The sequence below is a fragment of the Phyllostomus discolor genome, chromosome 4 (genome assembly GCF_004126475.2).
Source record: "Phyllostomus discolor isolate MPI-MPIP mPhyDis1 chromosome 4, mPhyDis1.pri.v3, whole genome shotgun sequence".
NCBI classification, from domain to species: domain Eukaryota; kingdom Metazoa; phylum Chordata; class Mammalia; order Chiroptera; family Phyllostomidae; genus Phyllostomus; species Phyllostomus discolor.
The window spans coordinates 124,031,137-124,052,624 of record NC_040906.2 but is presented as its reverse complement, the minus strand read 5'-3'; the positions used below and the strand labels follow the sequence as shown (position 1 = coordinate 124,052,624).

At 37.6% G+C, this 21,488-nt stretch overlaps 1 protein-coding gene across 2 annotated transcripts in view; it reads right to left on the bottom strand.

Annotated features, from left to right (window-relative positions):
- EFHC1 (EF-hand domain containing 1) overlaps positions 1 to 21,488 on the bottom strand; it is a 70,508-nt gene that overhangs the window by 34,440 nt on the left and 14,580 nt on the right. For both annotated transcript variants that reach the window (XM_028509765.2, XM_036024229.1), the window contains 3 exons: positions 17,202 to 17,489; positions 9,628 to 9,777; positions 8,274 to 8,466 (listed from right to left, as the gene is read on the bottom strand). In XM_028509765.2, the coding sequence (XP_028365566.1) occupies positions 8,274 to 8,466; positions 9,628 to 9,777; positions 17,202 to 17,489 (631 nt within the window). The remainder of the gene's footprint in view (positions 1 to 8,273; positions 8,467 to 9,627; positions 9,778 to 17,201; positions 17,490 to 21,488) is intronic.

The following is a 21,488-nucleotide window of genomic DNA, read 5'->3' as shown; positions in this document are numbered from 1 at the left end:
CAAGTAGCACTTTTGATGTATCTAAAAGATTGGAGGGTGTTTTTGCTGTCATTCAGTTCTAAGTATTTTCTGAGTTTTCTTTTTACTCATGGATTATTTAGAAATGTGATTTTTGATGTCCACATATTTTTTGTTACATTTCCAAAACTGAATGCTAGTTTCATTGTTTTGAAGTCAGGAAATATTGTATAAAGTGCCCATTCTTTAAAATGTGTTAAGAATGATCAGTTATGTGTTATATTTGTACTTAAATAAATGGAAAACAAATGGGATTACATCAAATTAAAAAGCTTCTGCATAGCTAAAGAAAACATTATCAAAATGAAAAGGGTACCAAGCATATAGGAAAATATATTTATTTGCCAGTGATACCTCGGACAAGTGTTTGATTTCCAAAATATATAAAGAACTCATGTGACTCGACACCAGGAAGACAAAGAGTCCAATGAAAAAATGGGCAAAGGACCTGAACAGACACTTTTCCAAGAAGGACATACAGAGGGCCTATAGGCATATGAAACGACACTTGACATCACTAGTTATCAGACAGATACATATTAAAGCTACAGTGAGATACTGCTTCACACTGGCCAAAACAGCCATCATTAACAAATCAACAAACAACAAGTGCTGGCGAGGTTGTGGAGAAAAGGGAACCCTAGTACACTGTTAGTGGAATTGCAGGCTTTTCCACAGCCACTGTGGAAAATAGTATGGAATTTCTTCAAAAAACTAAAAATGGAACTGCCTTTTGACCCGGCAATTCCACAGCTGAGATTATACCCTAAGAATTCTGAAACACCAATTCAAAAGAACCTAGGCACCCCAATGTTCACAGCAGCACCATTTACAATAGCCAAGTGCTGGAAATAGCCTAAGTGCCCATCAGTAAATGAGTGGATAAAAAAACTGTGGTACGTTTACAAAATGGAATACTACACAGCAGACAGAAAGAAGGAACTCCTACCTTTTGTGACAGCATGGATGGAACTAGAGAGTATTATGCTAAATGAAATAAGTGAGGTGGTGAAAGACAAATACCATATGATCTCACCTGTAGTAGGAACCTAATGAACAAAACAAACAAATGAGCAAAATAGAACCAGAGGCATGGAAACAAAGAACAAACTGACAGAGGAGGAGGGCAGCGGATAAGGGAGGAAAGAAGGGGAAGGTCCTAGTTAAAGAACGAGCATAAATGATGCATGGACATGGACAACAAGGTGGGGATTGACTGTGGGAGCAGGGGATGGGTGGGGCAAGGGAGAGCAATGGGGAAAAACTAGGATAACTGTAATAGAATGACAATAAAAAAATAAAAAATAAAAATTGCAAAATGTTAAAAAAGGGAAAAATGGGAAATTCCCCAGGTTTTGATGTATTTACATATTGCTTAAATGAATATTCATAATTATATTGTTCACATATATGCTTATTAATTTGTCTCTTTTAATAGTTATTAAAAGAAATGTTTTAATGACTCCCACTATTTTGATGGATTTGTTCATTCTCTGCATAATAGTGCTATAAATTTTTGCTTTATATGTTTTGAAGCCATGTTATTAACTGCATACAAGTTTAGAATTATTACATTTTCCTAGTAAATACAATTCTTACAATATGTAATGATCCTCTTTATTTCTAGCAGTTTTTTTTGTCCTAAAATCTATTTGTATTATACTAATATAGTCTTATCAGTTTCTTTTGCTATTTGCTTATGCATCTTTTTTGACCTCTGTATGTCCCTACATCTTAAGTATGTTCTTAAAATAACAGTTTCAGAATATGTTTTTATTTTTTACAAAGAAACTCATAACACAGATAACAACAGTATGGTAGTTCCCAGAGAAGTAGGGTAGGAGAGGATGAAAGGGGGTGAGGAGGTCAAATATATGGTGACAGAAAGAAACTAGACTTTGAATGGTAAGCACTCCATATACAGAACATAGATTATAGAATTGCACACCTGAAACTTATATATTGTTATTAACAAATTTTACTAATAAATTTAATTAAAATGTTTTTAAATGTTATCCCCTCCTATGCCATGATTGTCATACAATTTATTTCTACCTTGATATTTTTAATCCCCACAAATTCAACATTGTTACTTCAGTTTGTATACTCAATGTTCATTCAGCTTTATCACACTTTATCATTTTATTTATTTATCACTTCTTTTTTTTTTTAATTTTAATCATTGTTCAAGTACGATTTATCACTTCTTATACCTTAGATCTTACTTCTGGAGTCATTTTCTTTCTACCTGAAGTGAACTCAAGAATTTTTCTACTAAGGATCTGTTGTTAGTAAAATCTGTTTTGTTTGCCTGGAGATGCATTTCACCCTCTTCTTGAGAGACAGTTTCTCTATATATTAAATTCTATTTTTCTCACACTTTAATGATATTATTAAACTCTCTTCTGGTGACCACAGTTGCTACTGATAATAAGCTGTCACTATAACTGCTGTCCTGTATAGGTAAATTTGTTCTTGGGGGCTGCTTTTACCATCTTTTTGAATTGGGTGTTCTTAAGTTTGACTATGATATATGTGGGCATGGATTTATATTTTTACAAATTTCCTCAGGTATAATTTACTACAATAAGCGGCACATATTTACTGTGTAAATTATGATGTTGTTTGACATATGTATTTATCCTGGAAAAGGCAAGATCAAAGAATGAAAGCCTTTTTAAAGGATACTGAACAGACTTTCAGAACCTAGGGACTTGGGTTCAACAGCTGAATAGTAGAAGTCTTCTGGTGAGCCAAATACACTTCTTTTGGCATTACCTACCATATACTGGTAACCTGCAATTATCTTCAACAAAGAACTTTTAGAATGTGTAAAATTAGAACTTTTAGATATTTTAACTCCATGCATAATAAAGTATATAATTTCAATTTATCTTTACTTGAAAGGAGACCCTGGTGGAGAGAACTTTGGAAACATACTCCCATAATTTCCTATTATTGTTCAACACAAACTCTCTGCCTAGTCACTGTCTCTTGAACACCCCCAAACATCGCATACTTATTCTTACTTCCCAACATTTGCTCTTATTCTTCTCTCTAAATTGCTCTTTCTCTCTCTTCTCTGCCATTCTAAATCAGGGTCCAACCCCAGTTCTGCCACAGAGTCTTTTTTATTCATATTAGCTCGCATCTCTTCTGAGCTCTGTCTAGATGACATGTCTAAGTTATATAATCAGGTAATCACATACACTTATGTTATTGTTTAACAGTTTTGTGTACTTATGTGACTTCCCTCCCTAGTCACTAGAAGTGATGTAAGAACAGTGAATCTAGACTTCTGGCCAGAAGATGGCATAGATAGATATACTATGCTTCTTTGAACAACCAAAAGAAGGACAACAACAAATTTAATGCCCCTCCCCCCAAAAAACCAAACCCAAACAAACAAAAGAACAACCAGAACTGCCACAAAATTGAACTGTATAGCAGTCCAATAACTAAGGAATTAAAGAAGAAACATTCCTTCAGACAGGTAGGAGGGGAGGAGACAGGCAACTGGGGTGGTGAGGATGTGCAGCAAGGTGGCAGCTGACAGACCAGGTGGTCCTACATTTGTGTGCAGATAAGTCAGGAGGAACAATGGGGGAGTGAGACAGACTGCATAACCCAGGGTTCCATTGTAGGGAAATAAAGCCTCAAAACCTCTGGCTTTAAAAACCTGTGGGGGTTGTGGCAGTGGGAGAAACTCCCAGCCTCACAGGAGAGTTCTTTGGAGAGACCCACAGGGTCCTAGAACATACACAAACACACCTACCAAGGAATCAGCACCAGAAGGACCCAATTTGCTTGTGTGTAGCAGGGGAAGTGACTGAAAGTAGGGCGAGAGCTGAGCAAGCAGCACTGTTCCCTTTTGGACCCTTCCCCCACAGACAACACCACAATGTAGTGAAGTGGATTAACCTGCCTTGGTGAATACCTAAGGCTCTGTTCCTTACAACATAACAGGTGCACTGAGACAAAGAAAGATGGCCCAAATTAAAGAACAAGTCAAAACTCAAGAAAAAGAACTAAGCAATGAGAAGATAGCCAACCTATCAGATGCAGAGTTCAAAACACTGGTAATCAGGATGCTCACAAAAATGATTGAGTATGGATGCAAAATAGAGGCAGAAGTGAAGGGTATGCAAAGTGAAAAAAAATATATAGAAAACCAATAGTGAAGGGAAAGAAACTGGGATTCAAGTCAATGATTTGGAACAGAAGGAAGAAATAAACATTCAACCAGAACAGAATTAAGAAATAACAATTTTTTAAAAAATGAGGAGAGGCTTAGGAACCTCTGGGACAACTTTAAGTGTTCCAACATCTGAATCATAAGAGTGTCAGAAGGAGAAGAGGAAGAGCAAGAAATTGAAAACTTATTTGAAAAACCAATGAATAAAGGAAAATTCCCCAATCTGGTAAAGGAAATAGACTTCCAGGAAGTCCAGGAAGTTCAGGGAGTCCCAAAGAAGTTGGACCCAAGGAAGTACAAACCAAGGCATATCATAATTCCATTACCCAAGATTAAAGATAAGGAGAAAATCTTAAAAGCTGCAAAAAAAAAAAGGAGACAGTTACCTACAAAGGAGTTCCCATGAGACTATCAGCTGACTTCTCAAAAGAAATCTTGCAGGCAAGAAGGGGCTGGAAAGAAGTATTCAAATCATGAAAGTCAAAGACCTATATTCAAGATTACTCTCTCCAGGTTGTGGAGAAACAGGGACCCTAGTGCACTGTTGGTGGGATTGCAGACTGGGACAACCACTATGGAAAACAGTATGGAATTTCCTCTGAAAACTAAAAATAGATCTGCCTTTTGACAGCAATCGCAGCAATTCCACGGCTAGTATTATATTCTAAGAACCCTGAAACACCAATCCAGAAGAACCTATGCACCCCAATGTTCATAGCAGCACAATTTACAATAGCCAAGTGTTGGAAACAACCTAAGTGCCCATCAGTAAATGAATGGATCAAAAAACTATGGTACATTTACACAATGGAATTCTACACAGCAGAAAGAAAGAAAAAAAAGAAAGAAAGAAAGAAAGAAAGAAAGAAAGAAAGAAAGAAAGAAAGAAAGAAAGAAAGAGAAAGAGAGAAAGAAAAGAAAAGAACTCTTATCCTTTGTGACAGCATGGATGGAACTGGAAAGCATTATGCTAAGTGAAATAAGCCAAGTGGTGAAAGACAAATACCATATGATCTCACCTTTAACAGGAACCTAATCAACAAAACAAAGAAACAAGCAAAATGTAACCAAAGACACTGAAATAGAGAACAGGCTGGCAGTGTTCAGAGGGGAGAGGGGAGGGAATTTCAGGGGAAAAGGGGGAATGGTTTACAGGAACGAGTATAAAGGACACATGGACAAAAACTAGGGGCGGGTGGAAATGAGAGGGAGGAGGGGAGGGCTGTGTGGGTGGGATGGGATGGGAGTAAAGGACAGAAAATTATACTTGAATAATAATTAAAATAAAATTATTTTTTAAAAAAGATTACTCTCTCCAGCAAAGCTATCATTTAGAATGGAAGGGCAGATAAAGTGCTTCCCAGATAAGGTCAAATTAAGTGAGTTTATCATCACCAAGCCCTTACATGAAATGTTAAAGGGACTTATCTAAGAAATAGAAGATCGAAACTATGAACAGTAAAATGATAACAAACTCAACTATCAGCAACTGAATATAAAAAAAAAGACAAAACCAAAAGCTAAGCAAACAATTAGAACAGGAATGGAATCACAGAAATGGAGATCATATGGATGGTTATCAGTAGGGAGGGGGAAAGGGGAGTATGGGGGAAAAGGTACAGGGATTAAGAAGCATAAATAGTAGGTACAAAATAGACAGGGGGAAGTTAAGGATAGTATAGGAAATGGAGAAGCCAAAGAACTTACATGTATGACCCATGGACATGAACTAAGAGGTGGGGAATGCTGCTGGGAGGAGGGGTGCAGGGTGGGGAGGGATAAAGGAGAGAAAAAAAACGGGACAACTATAATAGCATAATCAATAAAATATACTTAAAAAGCTTACACATACAAAAAAGAGAACAGGATTCTAGGTCTAGAAATTATATTTCCATTTTATCCTCCAGAGCACTTAGCTCATGAACTAGTGCCTATAGCATACATTTAAATCTCTTGTTTAATCGAATTTAGAAATGTCACCTCTTTAACACCACAGTTCTAGTTAAAGGAATTATTTAGCTGATGGAAGCTTAGCCTTTTCTGTCCCTCTACTGCACAACTAACAGTAACTTTCCCCAAATGATGTTTCCTTTTTTTTAAAGGTTTATTTGTTTGTTTGTTTATTTATTTTTAGAGAGAGGGGAAGGGAGAGAGAAAGAGAGAAATGTTAATGTGCGGTTGTCTCTTGTGCACACCCAGCTGGGGACCTAGCCCACAACCCAGGCATGTGCCTTGACTATGAATCAAATCAGTGACCCTTTGCTTCGCAGTCTGGTGCTCAATCCACTGAGCCACACCAACCAGGGCATGTTTCCTATCTTTTAAAAGAACTACATATATGTCACCACACTGCCTCTCCATATAACTGATGAAAAGCTTGTTAAAATTTGAGAAGCTATAGAACAGGATGATTACATACTGAAAATTTTAGACATAGGTCACATTGATAATGGCAGAGACAAGTATGGATCCTGAGATTTCAAGGAATTCAGTTTTAGTGACGCTTTTTTTTTCATGTTACCCTGACTACTTTCCCATTCCTTTCTTGCAATCTACTGTAAATCTAACTTTTATTAGCTCCAGATGGCAGGAATTTCAGGCTCATTTAAGTAATACGAAAGGCCAAAATTGGTACATTAGCACCAATGTCTTAGAACTCTAAGAGGGTTGTATAGGAAGCTAAGTATTAAGAATATGGTAGGCAGCAGCTGGATGTTGAACTAGGGTTTACATTCAGTTGTTGCTAGCTGAGAATACAAGCTGTGTTAGCCATTATTCTCATTTTTCAAAAAAATAGATTTTTAATGTTAACTCTCTTAATTTAAAATGACAGTTTTTATTCCCTTTTATTCTTTTCCCCAATCTCATTTTCTTCTACCTCACATGCAACCATTCTAATATGCAGCTTTTTATTATTATGTGTATTATGTATACTGTTTTGTGTGCATTTTATTTTATGTAAATGTTAGTGCATTATACATCTCTTTTCAATTCTTTTTTCATAGAGCACTATGTTTTTGAGATGCATCCCTCTGCTTTCTTGTGCATTTTATTTATTGTTTCTAATTACTACATATCTGTCAAGGTATTCCTTCATCACATTTTGTTTATCCACTCTCCCAATAACAGAAACCTCCAATTCCTGGCCCCCAAATAACACTGCATATTTTTAAACAACACTGTGCAGGCCAAGAAATACATGTGGGTATGCTGAATTTAGCCTTCAGACTGCCACTTTGTAGCCTCTAATCTCGATTTGTTAATAATCTCTAAGACAAACCTCTTGCTCTATACCAGGAATTTCTTATCTCCTTGATCCAAAAAAAAAAGGACAAAGGGGACAAAAATCAATGAAAATTTACAGAGTTCTTTTAGCCATCCCAGCATGAGAAATATCATTACGTGACACCAAGATGACATTTTTGTAAGAGAAAATTCTTAAACTACTAAGGAAGACTAAGTATCCCAGAGAAAGACTGATGGATGGCCGGTGTCACCTGCGTTTTGCTGCATCCTCTCTCTCCCATCCACTGGGTTGTGTTATACCACCAGCAAGGAAAGAACAAGTGTTGATACAAAGAGGCCCCACCTCTATGAGTCACAGACATGCCTTTTCCAGTCTTAAGTTATCCCGAACAGAAACTTCCTTCACCACATAGTTGAGGCAAGAAGCAAAGCCATGGAAGCCCATGAGGAAGTGGTAAGCTACATCTTTGAATGAAAACAAGCTTGTTTTAGAAATGCACTAAAAATCCGATATTAAGTTGCTTCAGTTCAGAAGCCTTGCTCTTCCACACTGTAATGAGTCTCCCACAGCTGTTTCGGTGGTGTTTCCTGATTTGGGCATCAGTCATCTCCACCTGACCGTTTCAGAGGCAGCTGAGACCAAGGGGGCAAGTAAAGGAGAGAAATTAAGAAAAGGAGTTCCTTAATTTTTTGAGTTCCTACAAGAACACAGCAAGAGCCTCCTAAGTGTAAAGGGGAATGACCACATTAAGTAACTCCTCTGAGGTCCAAAAAAGTGTCCCAATTATCAGAAGAGGAATCAAATCAAACATACTCGAATCCTTCACCAAAACCTTGGGCATCCGCTGGCGGTTCATCAGGAGTGGAAAGGGATCTCGCCCATCATTCTGTTCATGGACCTCTCGAATTTCTATTGTATCATCCATAAGATAGTAATGAATGATGTAGTTCCGACATTCACCAAACATGCTGTCTGTGTCATCCCAGATTGCGTAGAATCGAAGAACCTTTGAGAAATCCAAAGTAGTGACTTGTATATGAGTTGTACAAGTGGAGGGTTTAACTTAGTTGCTTTGGCATTCATAGATCAGACAATAATGAAACAAATTATCTAGAAAGATGATGAAGTAATCTCAGATGGTTCATAAAAAGGAAATACGAAACACACAAAAATATTTGAAATTACATATCACATGTCAAAAGCTGGAAAATATTAATAGGCTTATAAATTTGTGCTGAAAAAGAATTCACTTTGATCCAAAATATTAGGCAGTGAAAGAAAAGATGAGTTAAAAGAGCAAAGGATACTGTATACAGTGGTTTATTTGTATTAATAAAGATACAGGTGAATGGTTTATAGATAATTAGTATGGAAAGAATTTTCATTTATCAGTCTTTTTTTTCAGTTCCACCAACACATATCTTCTAGTAACAGTATCAACAACACAATCTTTAAATACAAAATTATAACAGATATATGATCGGTAAAAGGATGGCCTTAAAAGCTATGATCATGCTAGGTAAAATTTTCTGAACTCAAAGGAATTACATTTCTGAGAGAAAAAAAAGCAGCAAAGAAGCATCGAGAGTGATCTCTCTGTTTTCTCTTTCCCTTTAGCACACAAAGGAAGACTGAAATCTGTTCTCTACGCAAGCCGGTAGGAAAGCTGGATGGAGTTGGAAAATACTCAGAACATTCTGTACATATACATTAATAGAAAATTTAACAAGGAAGCATCTGCAGTGGGATTTCTGTGACTATTTTAACATTGGAAACCTACATATGTACAATACCTTTGAAATTTCTCAATAATTCACTTAAGTTTCCCACAGGATTCTATGAGATTAATTCATATTTGGGAGAGAAGTTGCTGGCTGGAAATGTAAAGTGGGAAGCAGATGTAGCTCAGGAATGCTTTAAGATTTAAAAGTTCGGTGGAAGTCACGACAACTCCACTATCGCTCCAATCTTCGTTGGACCTCTAATACAAAACTGAGGCATTCCTATACCTCTGACTCTAGATGAAACTAGCAAAACAGTACTGTATTTGGATGGTTACATTATAGATGTAATGTTTCCAAACACACATCTACCAGAACAACTAGCTAATAAAAACACCACTACATTTGGCAAGGAGTAAAGTTACTAAGGTGCCCAGGTCACTTACTTGTTTGTCAAAGGCGAGAAACTGCTTGAACTGATCGAAGTCCGATGGAGTGACATACTTACGAAGAGGCTGTTTCCGGAGTTCAATGTAAGGATCGAGAGCCATTGTCTCGGGTGGATTTAATTCAATTCCTTGACTTTCCAAAAATACCTAAATATTTCAAAATTAATACTGATCATCTTTCTAGAGGCTTCTTAAAGTAAGCATTAACTGATGGAGTGAATTAATTCTATACCACTAAGTGTATTAATTTCTATACCACTGCCGAGGTTAACCATTAATTTGTGATTTGAGGGTGTCCTAGCAGTACTGAGCCTCCAATTGACCCAACTCAGTAATGCAGATAATAATTGATCATTACCTTAAGTGTTCTGTATTATAAAATTGATAGGCAATACGATAAGCTCCAAATATGAACCCAGCTCAGTGACATTTAGTTAGGTGCCCAAGTACAGAGTAAGGGCTAGGATTACCTACATACACCAATGTGAAACCCAACCATAGCTTCAAACAATAAGAAATTCACATCAGGTATAGGGACAGGATGCACAATGACAAAGTTAAGCTGAAGTCAAATTCCCAGCTTCCCAACTCATTTAAAACAAGTATATGATTAAGTCTTCCCTACACAATAAGAAAAGAAAACATACCCATTGAGACCAGAAAATATTTTAGCAAAACAGGAGAGGCAAATTAAAGTGTTTAAATATCACTAGAAAAAAATTACGGAAAGCATTTGAATTTGGCACGATCTTAGATTTTATGTTGCTAATCATCCATAAATATATTATTTTCAGAGTCACTATCTTTTAATACAACTTGACATTTTCTTCTTAAAAGCACCACAATGAACTATGCCTTTTTTTGATTATCCAAACAAAACAAAACGAAACAAAACAACAATTACATGACATCTGCTTACATTCTGGAACTGGAAATTAACCTGAAATCTGGGTTTCTTCTGGGAACTGTGTGGTTTGCTTTTGGAGAATTCAGCAGAAAATACACAGAACACAGAGCCAAAATATTTGGTCCTAGTATCAGCTCTGCTGCTAATGCACTTGTAATCTCAGTATTTAAAGTTTTACTAGGCAGTTTCCAATACCCTTCAATATTAAAATATTGTGATTTTTAAATGTGTATTAGAACAACTGAGCTGGAGATAATGACTAGCAATAAAAATTCCCTTCTCCCTTGAGATGGTGTATTAACATAACAGGATGATTGATTTAAGCATTTAATGGGTGTTTTACTCCTTTCTGTTGCTTTCGACAGATAACCAGGCCCTTTGTAAACCTTACTTTAGGGATTTGGGTGGAATGTAGAAGCTTCCTGAGGCTGACTGTTCTTTCTTGTCTCTTAGATAAACCCTAAACTCTTTGAGGCAGTTGTCCTAAAGTGTCCCAGAAGAAGGGGAGAGAATGGAATGGCTTTGAGGGCAACAGGAAAGAAAGGGGGAAATGCCCCCAGACCAGAAATTAGACACAGGTTGGTAGGTCTCAGAAGAGCAAGATTCTACATGTGACCTGTAGGGGTGCTCTGAACAGCCAGTAAGGTGAATTCAGTCTCAGGCATTCAGAATCCCAGCATCTTACCAAGCACCAAACATCAGGGGGGGTATCCTTTGTCACTGGACAACCTGAGAACCCTGACAAATGACTCCTTTAGGTATGGGAGTGCTTCCTTGTTTTTAGGGCTTGGAATCTTTGGCAAAGCTGAGAGTGAATAGAAATATGAGCTCAGTTGGATTGGGGGCTCAAGTATTTTATTGATTATGCAATCACAGTTGTCCTGATTTTTCCCACTTTGCCTCCCTTCTACCCAGCACCACCACTCCCTCAGGCAATCCCCCCGCCATCGTTTATGTCCATGAGTCAAGCGTGTAAGTTCTTTGACTACTCCATTTCCTATACTGTACTTTACCTCCTCATGGCTATTCTGTAACTATCTGCTAGTACTTCTTAATTCCCTCACCTCTTCACCCATTATTCCCCACAACCTTCTCCCATCTGGCAACCATCAAAACATACTCTGCATCCATGATTCTGTCTTCTTCATGTTTGCTTAGTCTGTGTTTCAGATTCATGTTGTTGATAGACTTGTATTTTTGGACATTTTATTATTCATAGTTTTATCTTCTTTTCTTAAATAGGTCCCTATAACATTTTGTATAAAAATGGTTTGGTGTTGATGAACTCCTTTAGTTTTGTCTTGTCTGAGAAGCTCTTTATCTGCCCTTTGATTCTAAATGATAGCTTTGCTGGTACAGCAATCTTGGTTGTAGGTCCCTGCTTTTTATCGCTTTGAATATTGTCTACCAGTCCCCTTGTAGCCTGCAAAGTTTCTTTTAAGAAATCAGCTGATAGTCTTATAGAAATCCCCATTTAGGTAACTAACTTCTTTCCTCTTGCTACTTTTAAGATTCTCTATTTTTAACCCTTGGAATTTGAATTATGATGTGTCTCAGAGTGGGCCTCTGCATCCATCTTGTTTGGAATGGTCTATGCTTACTGGACTTGCATGTCTATTTCCTTCACCAAATTAGGGAAGTTTTTTTCATTTTTTTCAAATAGATTTCCAATTTCTTGCCTTTTCTCTTCTCCTTCTGGTGCCCCTATGATGCAAATGTTGGACCTCTTGAAGTTGTAACAGGAGATGCTTACATTATCCTCATTTGCGGGGGTTCATTTTTCTTTTTATTGTTGTGATTGGTTGTTCTTGTTTCCTTACATTCCAAATCATTGATTTGATTCATGGCTTCATCCACTGTACTGTTGTTTCCCTGTAAATTGTTCTTTATTTCAATTAGCATGTCCTTCCTTTCTGACTGGGTCTTTTTTTATACTGCTGAGGTCCTCTCTAAGTACCCTGAGCATCCTTATAACCAATGTTTTGAACTCTGCATCTGATAGATTGCTTATCTCCATTTCATCTAGCCCTTTTTCTGGAGTTTTAATCTGTCCTTTCATTTGGGCCATGTTTCTTTGTCTTCTCATTTTGGCAGCCTCCTTGTGTTTGTTTCTATGTATTAGGTAGAGCTGCTTTGACTCCGTGTCTTGGTAGAGTGCCCTAAGGTAGTAGGTGGCCTGTAGGGTCCAGAGGCACTGCTTCCCCATCACCAAAGCTGGGTACTCGAGGTACACCCTAGGAGTGGGCTGAGTGTACCCTCTTCTTGCAGGTGAGCCTTGGTTGCTGTTGGCAGATCAGTGAGAGGAATTTACTCAGGTCAGTCAGCTGCAAAGATTGGCTGTGACTACTTACCACTAATCTTCACCCTCTATGGAGGATTAGCTGTGCAGGGACAGGTTGGTGGTACTCAAATGTGGTCTGTACTGTCCACTGGGTGTTCTGGCCCTAGGGTTTCCCAGGTAATGTAGGCCAAGTTCAGCTCCCAACTGTGTTTTGCCTGGGGCCACCTTGCATAAGCTATAAAGCAATCTGAGATGGCTGCTACTTGTGCTGGGCATGAAGATTCCCAGGTGAAGTCAAGCTGTGAATCTAGGCTGGTGGCTTCTAGCGTAGGGCCTGGGGTTCACTGAGGGCAGCTGTTGCTCATTTGATAGGATTTAGGAAGATGTGAAGCAGGAGCCAAGACCAGCCATTCATATGGAAAAGCAGCTTGGGTGGGCCTGTAAACTGGGTGGGGCAGCATCTCTAAGGATCTCCAAGACAAATCAAACAGTATTACTGGATCCAAGGGGGAATGGTTTAGCAAAGGGACAATGGCCTCTGCTTGACTTGATGCCAGACACTTCAGTTTCTCCCTGTATACCACTGGTGCCTTTCAAGCTGCTACTCCAGTGCTGGAGCTCAGAGGGACTGAGTCTGAGGAAGTTCGTGTGTGGGTTCTTTAAGAGGAACTGCTTGGAGCTCCAGCAGTTTCTTCTGCTGACTCAATCCCCACTGGTTTTTGCAGCCAGAAGTGGCAGGGACTTATCTTCCTGGTACTAGAACCCTGGGCTGGGGGGCCTGATGTGGGGTTCCTTGCTCCTGAGATACCTCTCCCAAATTTTTATCATGATATGTGGGTGAGGGACCAGCCCATTGTACATCTGCGCCCCTCTTACCAGTCTGCATGGATGCGGTTTCTCTAATTCCATAGTTGTCAGACTTCCATTCAACCTGGTTCTGAGTGATGGTTGTTCTATATTTTAACTATAATTTTGATATGGTTGTGTGAAGAGGCGAGCTGTGTCTGCCTACACCTCCATCTTGACTGGAAGTGTTTTAAGTCATTTTAAAAAATAATATTTTTGCACCCTGGGTGGTGTGGTTCAGTGACTGAGTACCAGCCTGTGAACCAAAGGGTCACTGGTTCCATTCCCAGTCAGGGTACATGCCTGGGTTGTGGGCCAGGTCCCCAGTAGGGAGCGTGTGAGAGGCAACCACACATTGATGTTTCTCTCCCTCTCTTTCTCCCTCCCTTCCCCTCTTCATAAATAAATAAAATAAATCTTTTAAAAAATACTTTTGCACACTTGCATTTATAGAGTAGGATTCACATCTGTTTTACTAGCTGTAATACTTCAGTGAAGATAATAAATTCTAAATCTCTGATTTCTAGAGCTTTATTTTTTAATATGTTCAGTTTATTATGTCAATAGGGCCAAACATTTATTTATTTGGTGAATGGGGAGGGGGTACAAAGGGATGGTGGTGGTGATATATTTAAAGAGATGTGGCTCCTTGTTCAACTCACTCCCTACAAACAGCTATCATTGTTACTTACTCATAGGTCCAGCCCTAATGAAAACCATCAAATTAGATAAGATGTGCATAATTTTATACTGGTAAAGGAGCCAACTTCTAACCTGACAGATCAATTATTGAAAACATTAATTCAATCTAATCATCAGTGTCCAAAATACACAGCTTTAGTCTATTACCAGTCATTAAATACAGTTTATCCTCATTACTCACAAATTCTGTGTTTGCAAATTTGCCTACTTCCTAAACATTATTGGTAACCTGTAAATCAATATCTGCAGTGCTTTTGAGGTCCTCCACAGATGTGCACGGAGTGATGGAAACTGGAGTTGCCTCATGCTCACATTCCTAGCTTAGGCTGAACAAGATAGCATTCTGCCATGTTTGAGCTTTTATATTGAAAAAGTATCCTTAGTGCCATTTTTCTCACTTTGTGCTTTTTGTTGGTGATTTTGTGATTTAAAGTGGTCCCCTCCTTAGTGACAAAGTGCCGTCTCATATTCTACATGAAACATGAAACTTTCATGTACTCATATTACACATGAGTACATGACAGAAGGCTGTGATATGTACTTAATGCCACTAAACTATACATCTAAAAATTGTTAAAATGGTAAATTTTATGTTACATATATTTTACTACAATTTTTTTAAAGCAGGCATGATGTCCCTGAAGGAGAAAATACATGTGTTAGATAAGCTTCATTCAGGCATGAGTTACAGTTACAGTGCTGTGGCCATGAGTTCAGTGTTCATGAATCAACAATATATTTTAAAGATGGCATCTTGAAACAAACACATAAAATAAGCTTATGTATTGATGAGTTGATGAAAATATTATGAAAAGAGACTTGTAGGAACATAACCCTGTGTTTCTCCTAGGAGCAATGGTGCAGTGTTTGCTAATTAAGCATTTGTGGTAACTTAAAAGAAATAATTACCATGACTAATAAGAATTGGCCAACTGGCTTAGATCAGCTGCACAGTGATTAACTTGCAAATGTTCAAATTGTCCATGAAGACACAATTGTAAGAATAATTTTAATGCCTCAACTTAATGTAACATTTTTGTAATTTCTCATTGTAGGTACAATTCTGAAACTGCCTTTGATTAAGAGGACCTCAAAAACCTAAACAGTGACAGATCAAAATATGCTTGAAGGGGACAATATCCCAAAGATGGCCTAGCACCTCTACCTTCTATATTATTTTTCTCTGCTGCTTTAGGATAACACAGATGCCATGGCACCTTTCCTTACCTCCTTGAGGTTTTCGTTTATGTGTCATCTTACCTGGGAGGCCTCTCTGATTGACCTTTATACAGGGCAACCTCCTCCAGCTCCCATCCCCCTTACTCTGCTTTAGTTTCTTCTGGAGCTCTTATTAGAATCTAATACATTATAAATGTATTTGTTTACTGTTTTCTCCTCCAACGAGAATGTAGTAAGAGCTGTTCTTTATCCTTGGCACCTAGAACAATGCCTGGCATATAGCAGGTACTCAATAACTATTTGCCAAATAAATTACTAAATTAAAAAAAAATTAATGAGTGAATTCATAGGAGCTCAGTGCATGGTAAAAATCTGTCTCATCTGGCATTAGGTAACATGAGATTAAAGCCATAAAATGTCAGAAACTAGCTTTGCTTCTAGAAAAACTTTTAACTAAGACAAATTTTTTTGAATTGCTTATTACCTACATTTTATGCTAAAGATAAAAGATCTTGCTCTCTTTCTCAATTGTAGGAAAATCTATATTTATAAAATAGAGAAAGTGGAGAGTTTTTGTTAATATAAAAAGGTGTTTTCCTTTTAAAATGGCTTTATTTCAGGAATTCTTTAGACAGCAATTTTGCCTATTATATAGCAAGTATGATTTACAGAAAAATATAAATTGCACAAAAAAATTTTAGGCTCATATCTGCTAATAGAGGAAGTACTATTTCTTGTGGATGCAAACTTCAGATAAATTGTCCAATGCCTCTTTCATATTTCCACCCCATGAAGGGTGCTACCTCCCCTACTCTCTATTTGAATTGGCATGTGAACTGGTTTCTTATCAAATGATAAGGCTATGACAGGAGTTCAATTTTATTTGAAAGGCTATGTATAAATACCATTGTGAAAAATGACGTCACTACATAGTGCTGGCACATAGCATATACAAGGGGGGGGGGACCAAAAAACCCCCCCTGGAATTTATTTATAAAAAATTGTGTATTGATTTTTATATGTTTAAACTTCAGTCACCTTCAAAGTAATCTCCATTTGATGCCATACACCTATCAAAACTTTTTCTCCCTACTCAAAACAGTTTTTAAACTCATCCATTTTGACACCTTTTACTGCTTCTGCCACTTTTTGTTTCACCTCTTCCACATCAGCAAAATGTTTCCCTTTAAGGACTTTTTTATCTGGTGAAACAACAAAAAGTCACTCAGGGTGAAATCAGGTAAATAGGGAGGGTGAGGCATGGGGATCACGCCACTTTTGGTCAAAAACTTCTGAACACTCAGCAAAGTGTGGGCAGGTGCACTTGTAAATCACCATCATGAAATGGACAAATGCGTTGAGTCTTCAAAAAAAAAAAAACTAACTGAAGCCGAATGCAGCCTCTCACAATAATGCCAGCTGGTACACTGATACAGATGGGTTCCTGAAACACTAATCTAGCAGGGGAAGCCTGTACTACAAGGGTCCTGCCCTCCAGAAGGTAATTCCATATTTTTGGGGGTCCCCCCTCATATACCAATACCAAACCAACCTAAATAATAATCTATCCAAGACAGACTATCTAACCCTAATAAGTTTATCCCTCATAAATTAGAATGCCTCAAACACCAAAAGTTCCAAAAATATATACTATACCTGTGTGAAGCGGTCACATTCAACAATGCGGAAAGTTTTGCCATAAATTGTAATGTTTATTCCTCGATTTAAGTCCTTCCAATGGTAATGGTCTCCCCGGTCATTCTTGGCTAGCCGCTGGCGTTTGATTAACTTGCCTTGAGGGATCCCCGAGTTTTCCACAACGGGCTCTACGACTGACATGCTGTCATCTTCCAGGTAGTAGTAAATGTTCACTTGACGGATCCTATAATGTTCCTCAGTTGACATAGGAACATCTTCTTGGAAATAGGCATCAAATTTCAGTACCTATAACACATAAAGAAAGAAGAAATGGTGTTGTATTCATTTCTCATCCAAAAGATATCAAGTACCTCCTATAAAAAGAATCACTCAGGGAGATTGGAATATTCATCATTCCTATCTTCTAAATCAGAGTGTCAAATTATGACCCAGGGGACAAATCTACTCCTGCCACCTGTTTTTATATACAAGCTAAGAATGGTTTTTTTACATTTAAATGGTTTTAAAAAATCAACAGAATACAATTTGACAATATATGGAAACTACATGAAATTCAAATTTCTGTATGCACAAATGAAGTAATTACATAAATAATCAATGCTCATTTGCTAATGGCTGCTTTCCCATTACAAGGGCAGAGTTGAGTCACTGTGATTTGTATCCCCCCCAAAATTCATGTTGAAGTCCTAACCCTCAATGTGGCTGTACTTGGAGACCATATTTGTATGAGATCCTTAGAGTGGGGCCCTAATCCAACAGGAATAATGACATTCTCTCTCTCTCAGCATGCACTGAGGAAAGGCCATGTGAGGATACAGAAAGAAAGCAGCTCTCTACAAGTCAGGAAGAGAGCCCTCACCAGAAACTAAATTGGCCAGAAGCTTGACTTTGGTCTTCTAGCTCCCAGAGCAGTGACAGAATAAAGTTCTATTGGTTAAGCCACCAGTTGGTGGTATTTTATCATAGCAGCTCAAGCAAACTAAGATAGCTGCTAAGCCCAAAATATTTTCTATTGGTGATATACAGAAAAAGTTTACCCACCTCTGCCCTAAATACTCAAACTGTGTGTAGACTATTTACTAATGTGTTCTTTTATCAGATGGCTTAGAGATCTTAAGCTTCACTTCCATGTCAAAAATCCCTCTGAGAATTTTTGGAAAGAGTAAGAAATTTGGATAAGACTATGACTTTTCAGTTAAAAATGAAAATGAAGGCTCAAGTCCATTTCTTCAGAAATGGAGTTCCTTGCAAATGCATAGCAATGACATATTCATTAGAAACTTTATATGAATAACTCTCAAATCATCACCCCACCACGGAATCTACCATTGGTGACATGTAAATTGTGCTAGGAAGTATGCATATACATGATCCAGCAAAACCCAGTCCTTTGCAGAGCATCAGTATCAGTGTGAAGTCAAAATGGCCTATCTATAATACATTTAAACAACATTTAAAAATATTATAAAAAGCTTATGTTGGCATGCTTTGGGATTAATTTCTAAATTCCTGTTATTCTGTTTTTAATTTTTTTTAGAGAAAGTATTAGAATGATGTTTTAGGTAGGCAAGTGTTAACCCAAACCTAACCCAGAATAAGAGCAAAAAAAACAAAGAGACCCTTTAGTAAAGACACAAAAATGGCTCAATGAATAAAAAAGAGGAATTAATTTTATACATGAGTGCCGTTGCTAAAAAGGTACAGAGTCTGCTGTATAAGAACAAGGTGAAAACCAAATGAGAACAGGCAATTGCACAAGAGAAACATGATTATAGAGGAGGGAAGGCCTTGAAACTCATAATAAAAAGGTGAAATGGGTTAATGTAATAGAATGTTTAAAGGAAAAATAATGTGGTAAAAGCAAAATATAAAAATTATTTTAAAGTAACACTTTAGATCAACTGCAAAGAACTGAAATGGGGACACGCTCACTGAGGACAGAATCAGTAATTCATATATGAAATGGTCTATTGAGCTGCAGATTTACAAATGTCACGAAATGACACAAAATGTCAGAGCCAGAAGTCATCAGCTGTTCAAACCTCCCTGTTTTACAAAGGAGGAGACTTGAGACTCAGAGTGGTAGAGTGACTGGTCTGAGGCCACAGAACGGGTGAGGGGTGTAGCTAAGCTCAGGCACTGCCCTTCAGATAACAGGTGCTATAGTGGTTCAGAAAAGGAATCTCTGTGAACTAAAGTGGGCAGAGAAAGTTTAAGTGGAGGGGACAAGAGTGGGTTCCAGCAACAGAAGCAGAGGAAACAAACCCAGCAGCGGTATGCAGGCTATGAGGAGGTGGAAGGTGCTAGGCGTGGGATCACACTGAAAGCCCCTCCAACAGTCCAGGTCTATGGTGGTAAATTAACCAGTGATGGAAAAACAAAGAGAGGTTAGGTTGACTGGATTGATAGTGAGGAAGTAAGAGGATGGGAGCCAGATGAGATACTGAGAAAGCACAGTGCTGGGAATATAGTGATGATTCTCACAGAAATAAAGACATTAGGAAGATAATTTTGTAGGTCAGATGATGAGTTTGATGTTAGACTTGCTGAGTTTAAGTGACACCACAAGTTGATATTCCTGGGAGAAACTTGGGATGCAGGGCTGAGCCTGGGAAAGAAGTCAATAGTAGAGAAAAATCAGGATGACTCAAACATTTTGACCCAAGCAAATGAGAGCATGGAACTGCTATACTGATATGGGAAGCCTGGAGTGGAGCAGATTTGGGGTGGGGAGACAAATCAGGAGTTAAATTTTGAACATGTTTAGTTTAAGATGTCTTTTAAACACTAAAGAGGAGATGTCAAATAGACAATTACAAATTCCAGACAAAGCATAGCATCATCAAGTAAAGGACATTTCAAGACATGAGTCTGGACCAAGGGAGCGAGCACACACAGGGGAAGACCAAAGACCAAGCCCCGTGGCACATCCACATTCCCATGCTGTCTGTTTCCTCAGGTTGGAAGGGATGGAAATGCTGTTGCCAACAGGAACTTGGCCTTAGATGGGAGGCCGGAAGGAAATACACATACATTTTAAAGACTAAAATAACCAGAACTTCTTATATTCTATTTGAAACTTTTAAATGATAATGAATTATTTAAAACCAAATCTTCTAGACTATGCCATATGATTGTTACAGGTGATTCCTAACCTTTGTGCACCTACAGTAATGAATTGTGACCATCGATCATTTTGTAAAATCTAAAAAATTACTTTTGTAGCAAAAGGGAAAATAAAGGTACAGCTCAGCCTTTGCTTTATATTCATTTTAGAACATTCAGATTATGTAGAGAAAAGAAGTAACTGATTATGTATATATGGTATATTCAGTTCTAATAGAAGAGACTGATTATTCTGTTAACTGCAGCACTAAATTCTCAAGTTCCCTGGTTGTTTGGGAGTTTGTAGTCTGACATAAACAGTAAGTGGTAAAAATTTTACCTGTTAAAACACTACCTAGAAATTTTTTCTGTCTTTACAATCGTTTTTAAACATTTAATATGGATTAGTTTGTCCAATAAACACTTGCGTTTCCTTTGGCGTATGATCTGCACATACAGCTAAAACTACATGTTTTCAACACATAATTCAGTGTTAGAGAGCTAAGCTAATATGTGAGGTCTCAGGTAAATAATACTGTAACCCCTAAGATACTACTTATTTATTTCATTGTTAATCAGAAGAGCACTTACTAAGAATAGAATCAAGAGTTCCATGCTCCTCCCACAAAGAAATAACTGGGGTAGAATATAGGCAAGCTTTTTAGCAAGTAATGAGGATAACACTAACTTTCCCAGGTAGAATAAGATTGTAATGTATTACGTAGAAAGGAAAGGAAAAATAGTATGAGACACTGTACTTAAAGATGTGTTTTTTCTGGAATTTTGCAGGTGGATGGACTCCTAGTTATTCTGTATTCTAACCTAATTCTATAAATGAGGAAACTAGAGAATGTGACTCCCTAAAGTTACAACACTAGTGGGTAGAAGACCTAGAATTAGAATCCAGGTCTCCTGACATCCAGAAAGTGATCAGACTGCCACCATAAACATGAAAATATTTGCAATTACTTCAAGACTAAACACAAAAATGCTGAATAAATATTTTCATATCACATACAATTATGAAAACTATGAGTCACAGTTTTTATTATTTTATTCCATTATATATGTGGGTTGCATGTTAAGCTTCTCAATTTTTAGCAGTGGCACAGATGATATGAGAATTTTATTTGTTAAAAAAATTTCATCTCAGTTTTTAAACTAATATTTATTGAGTAA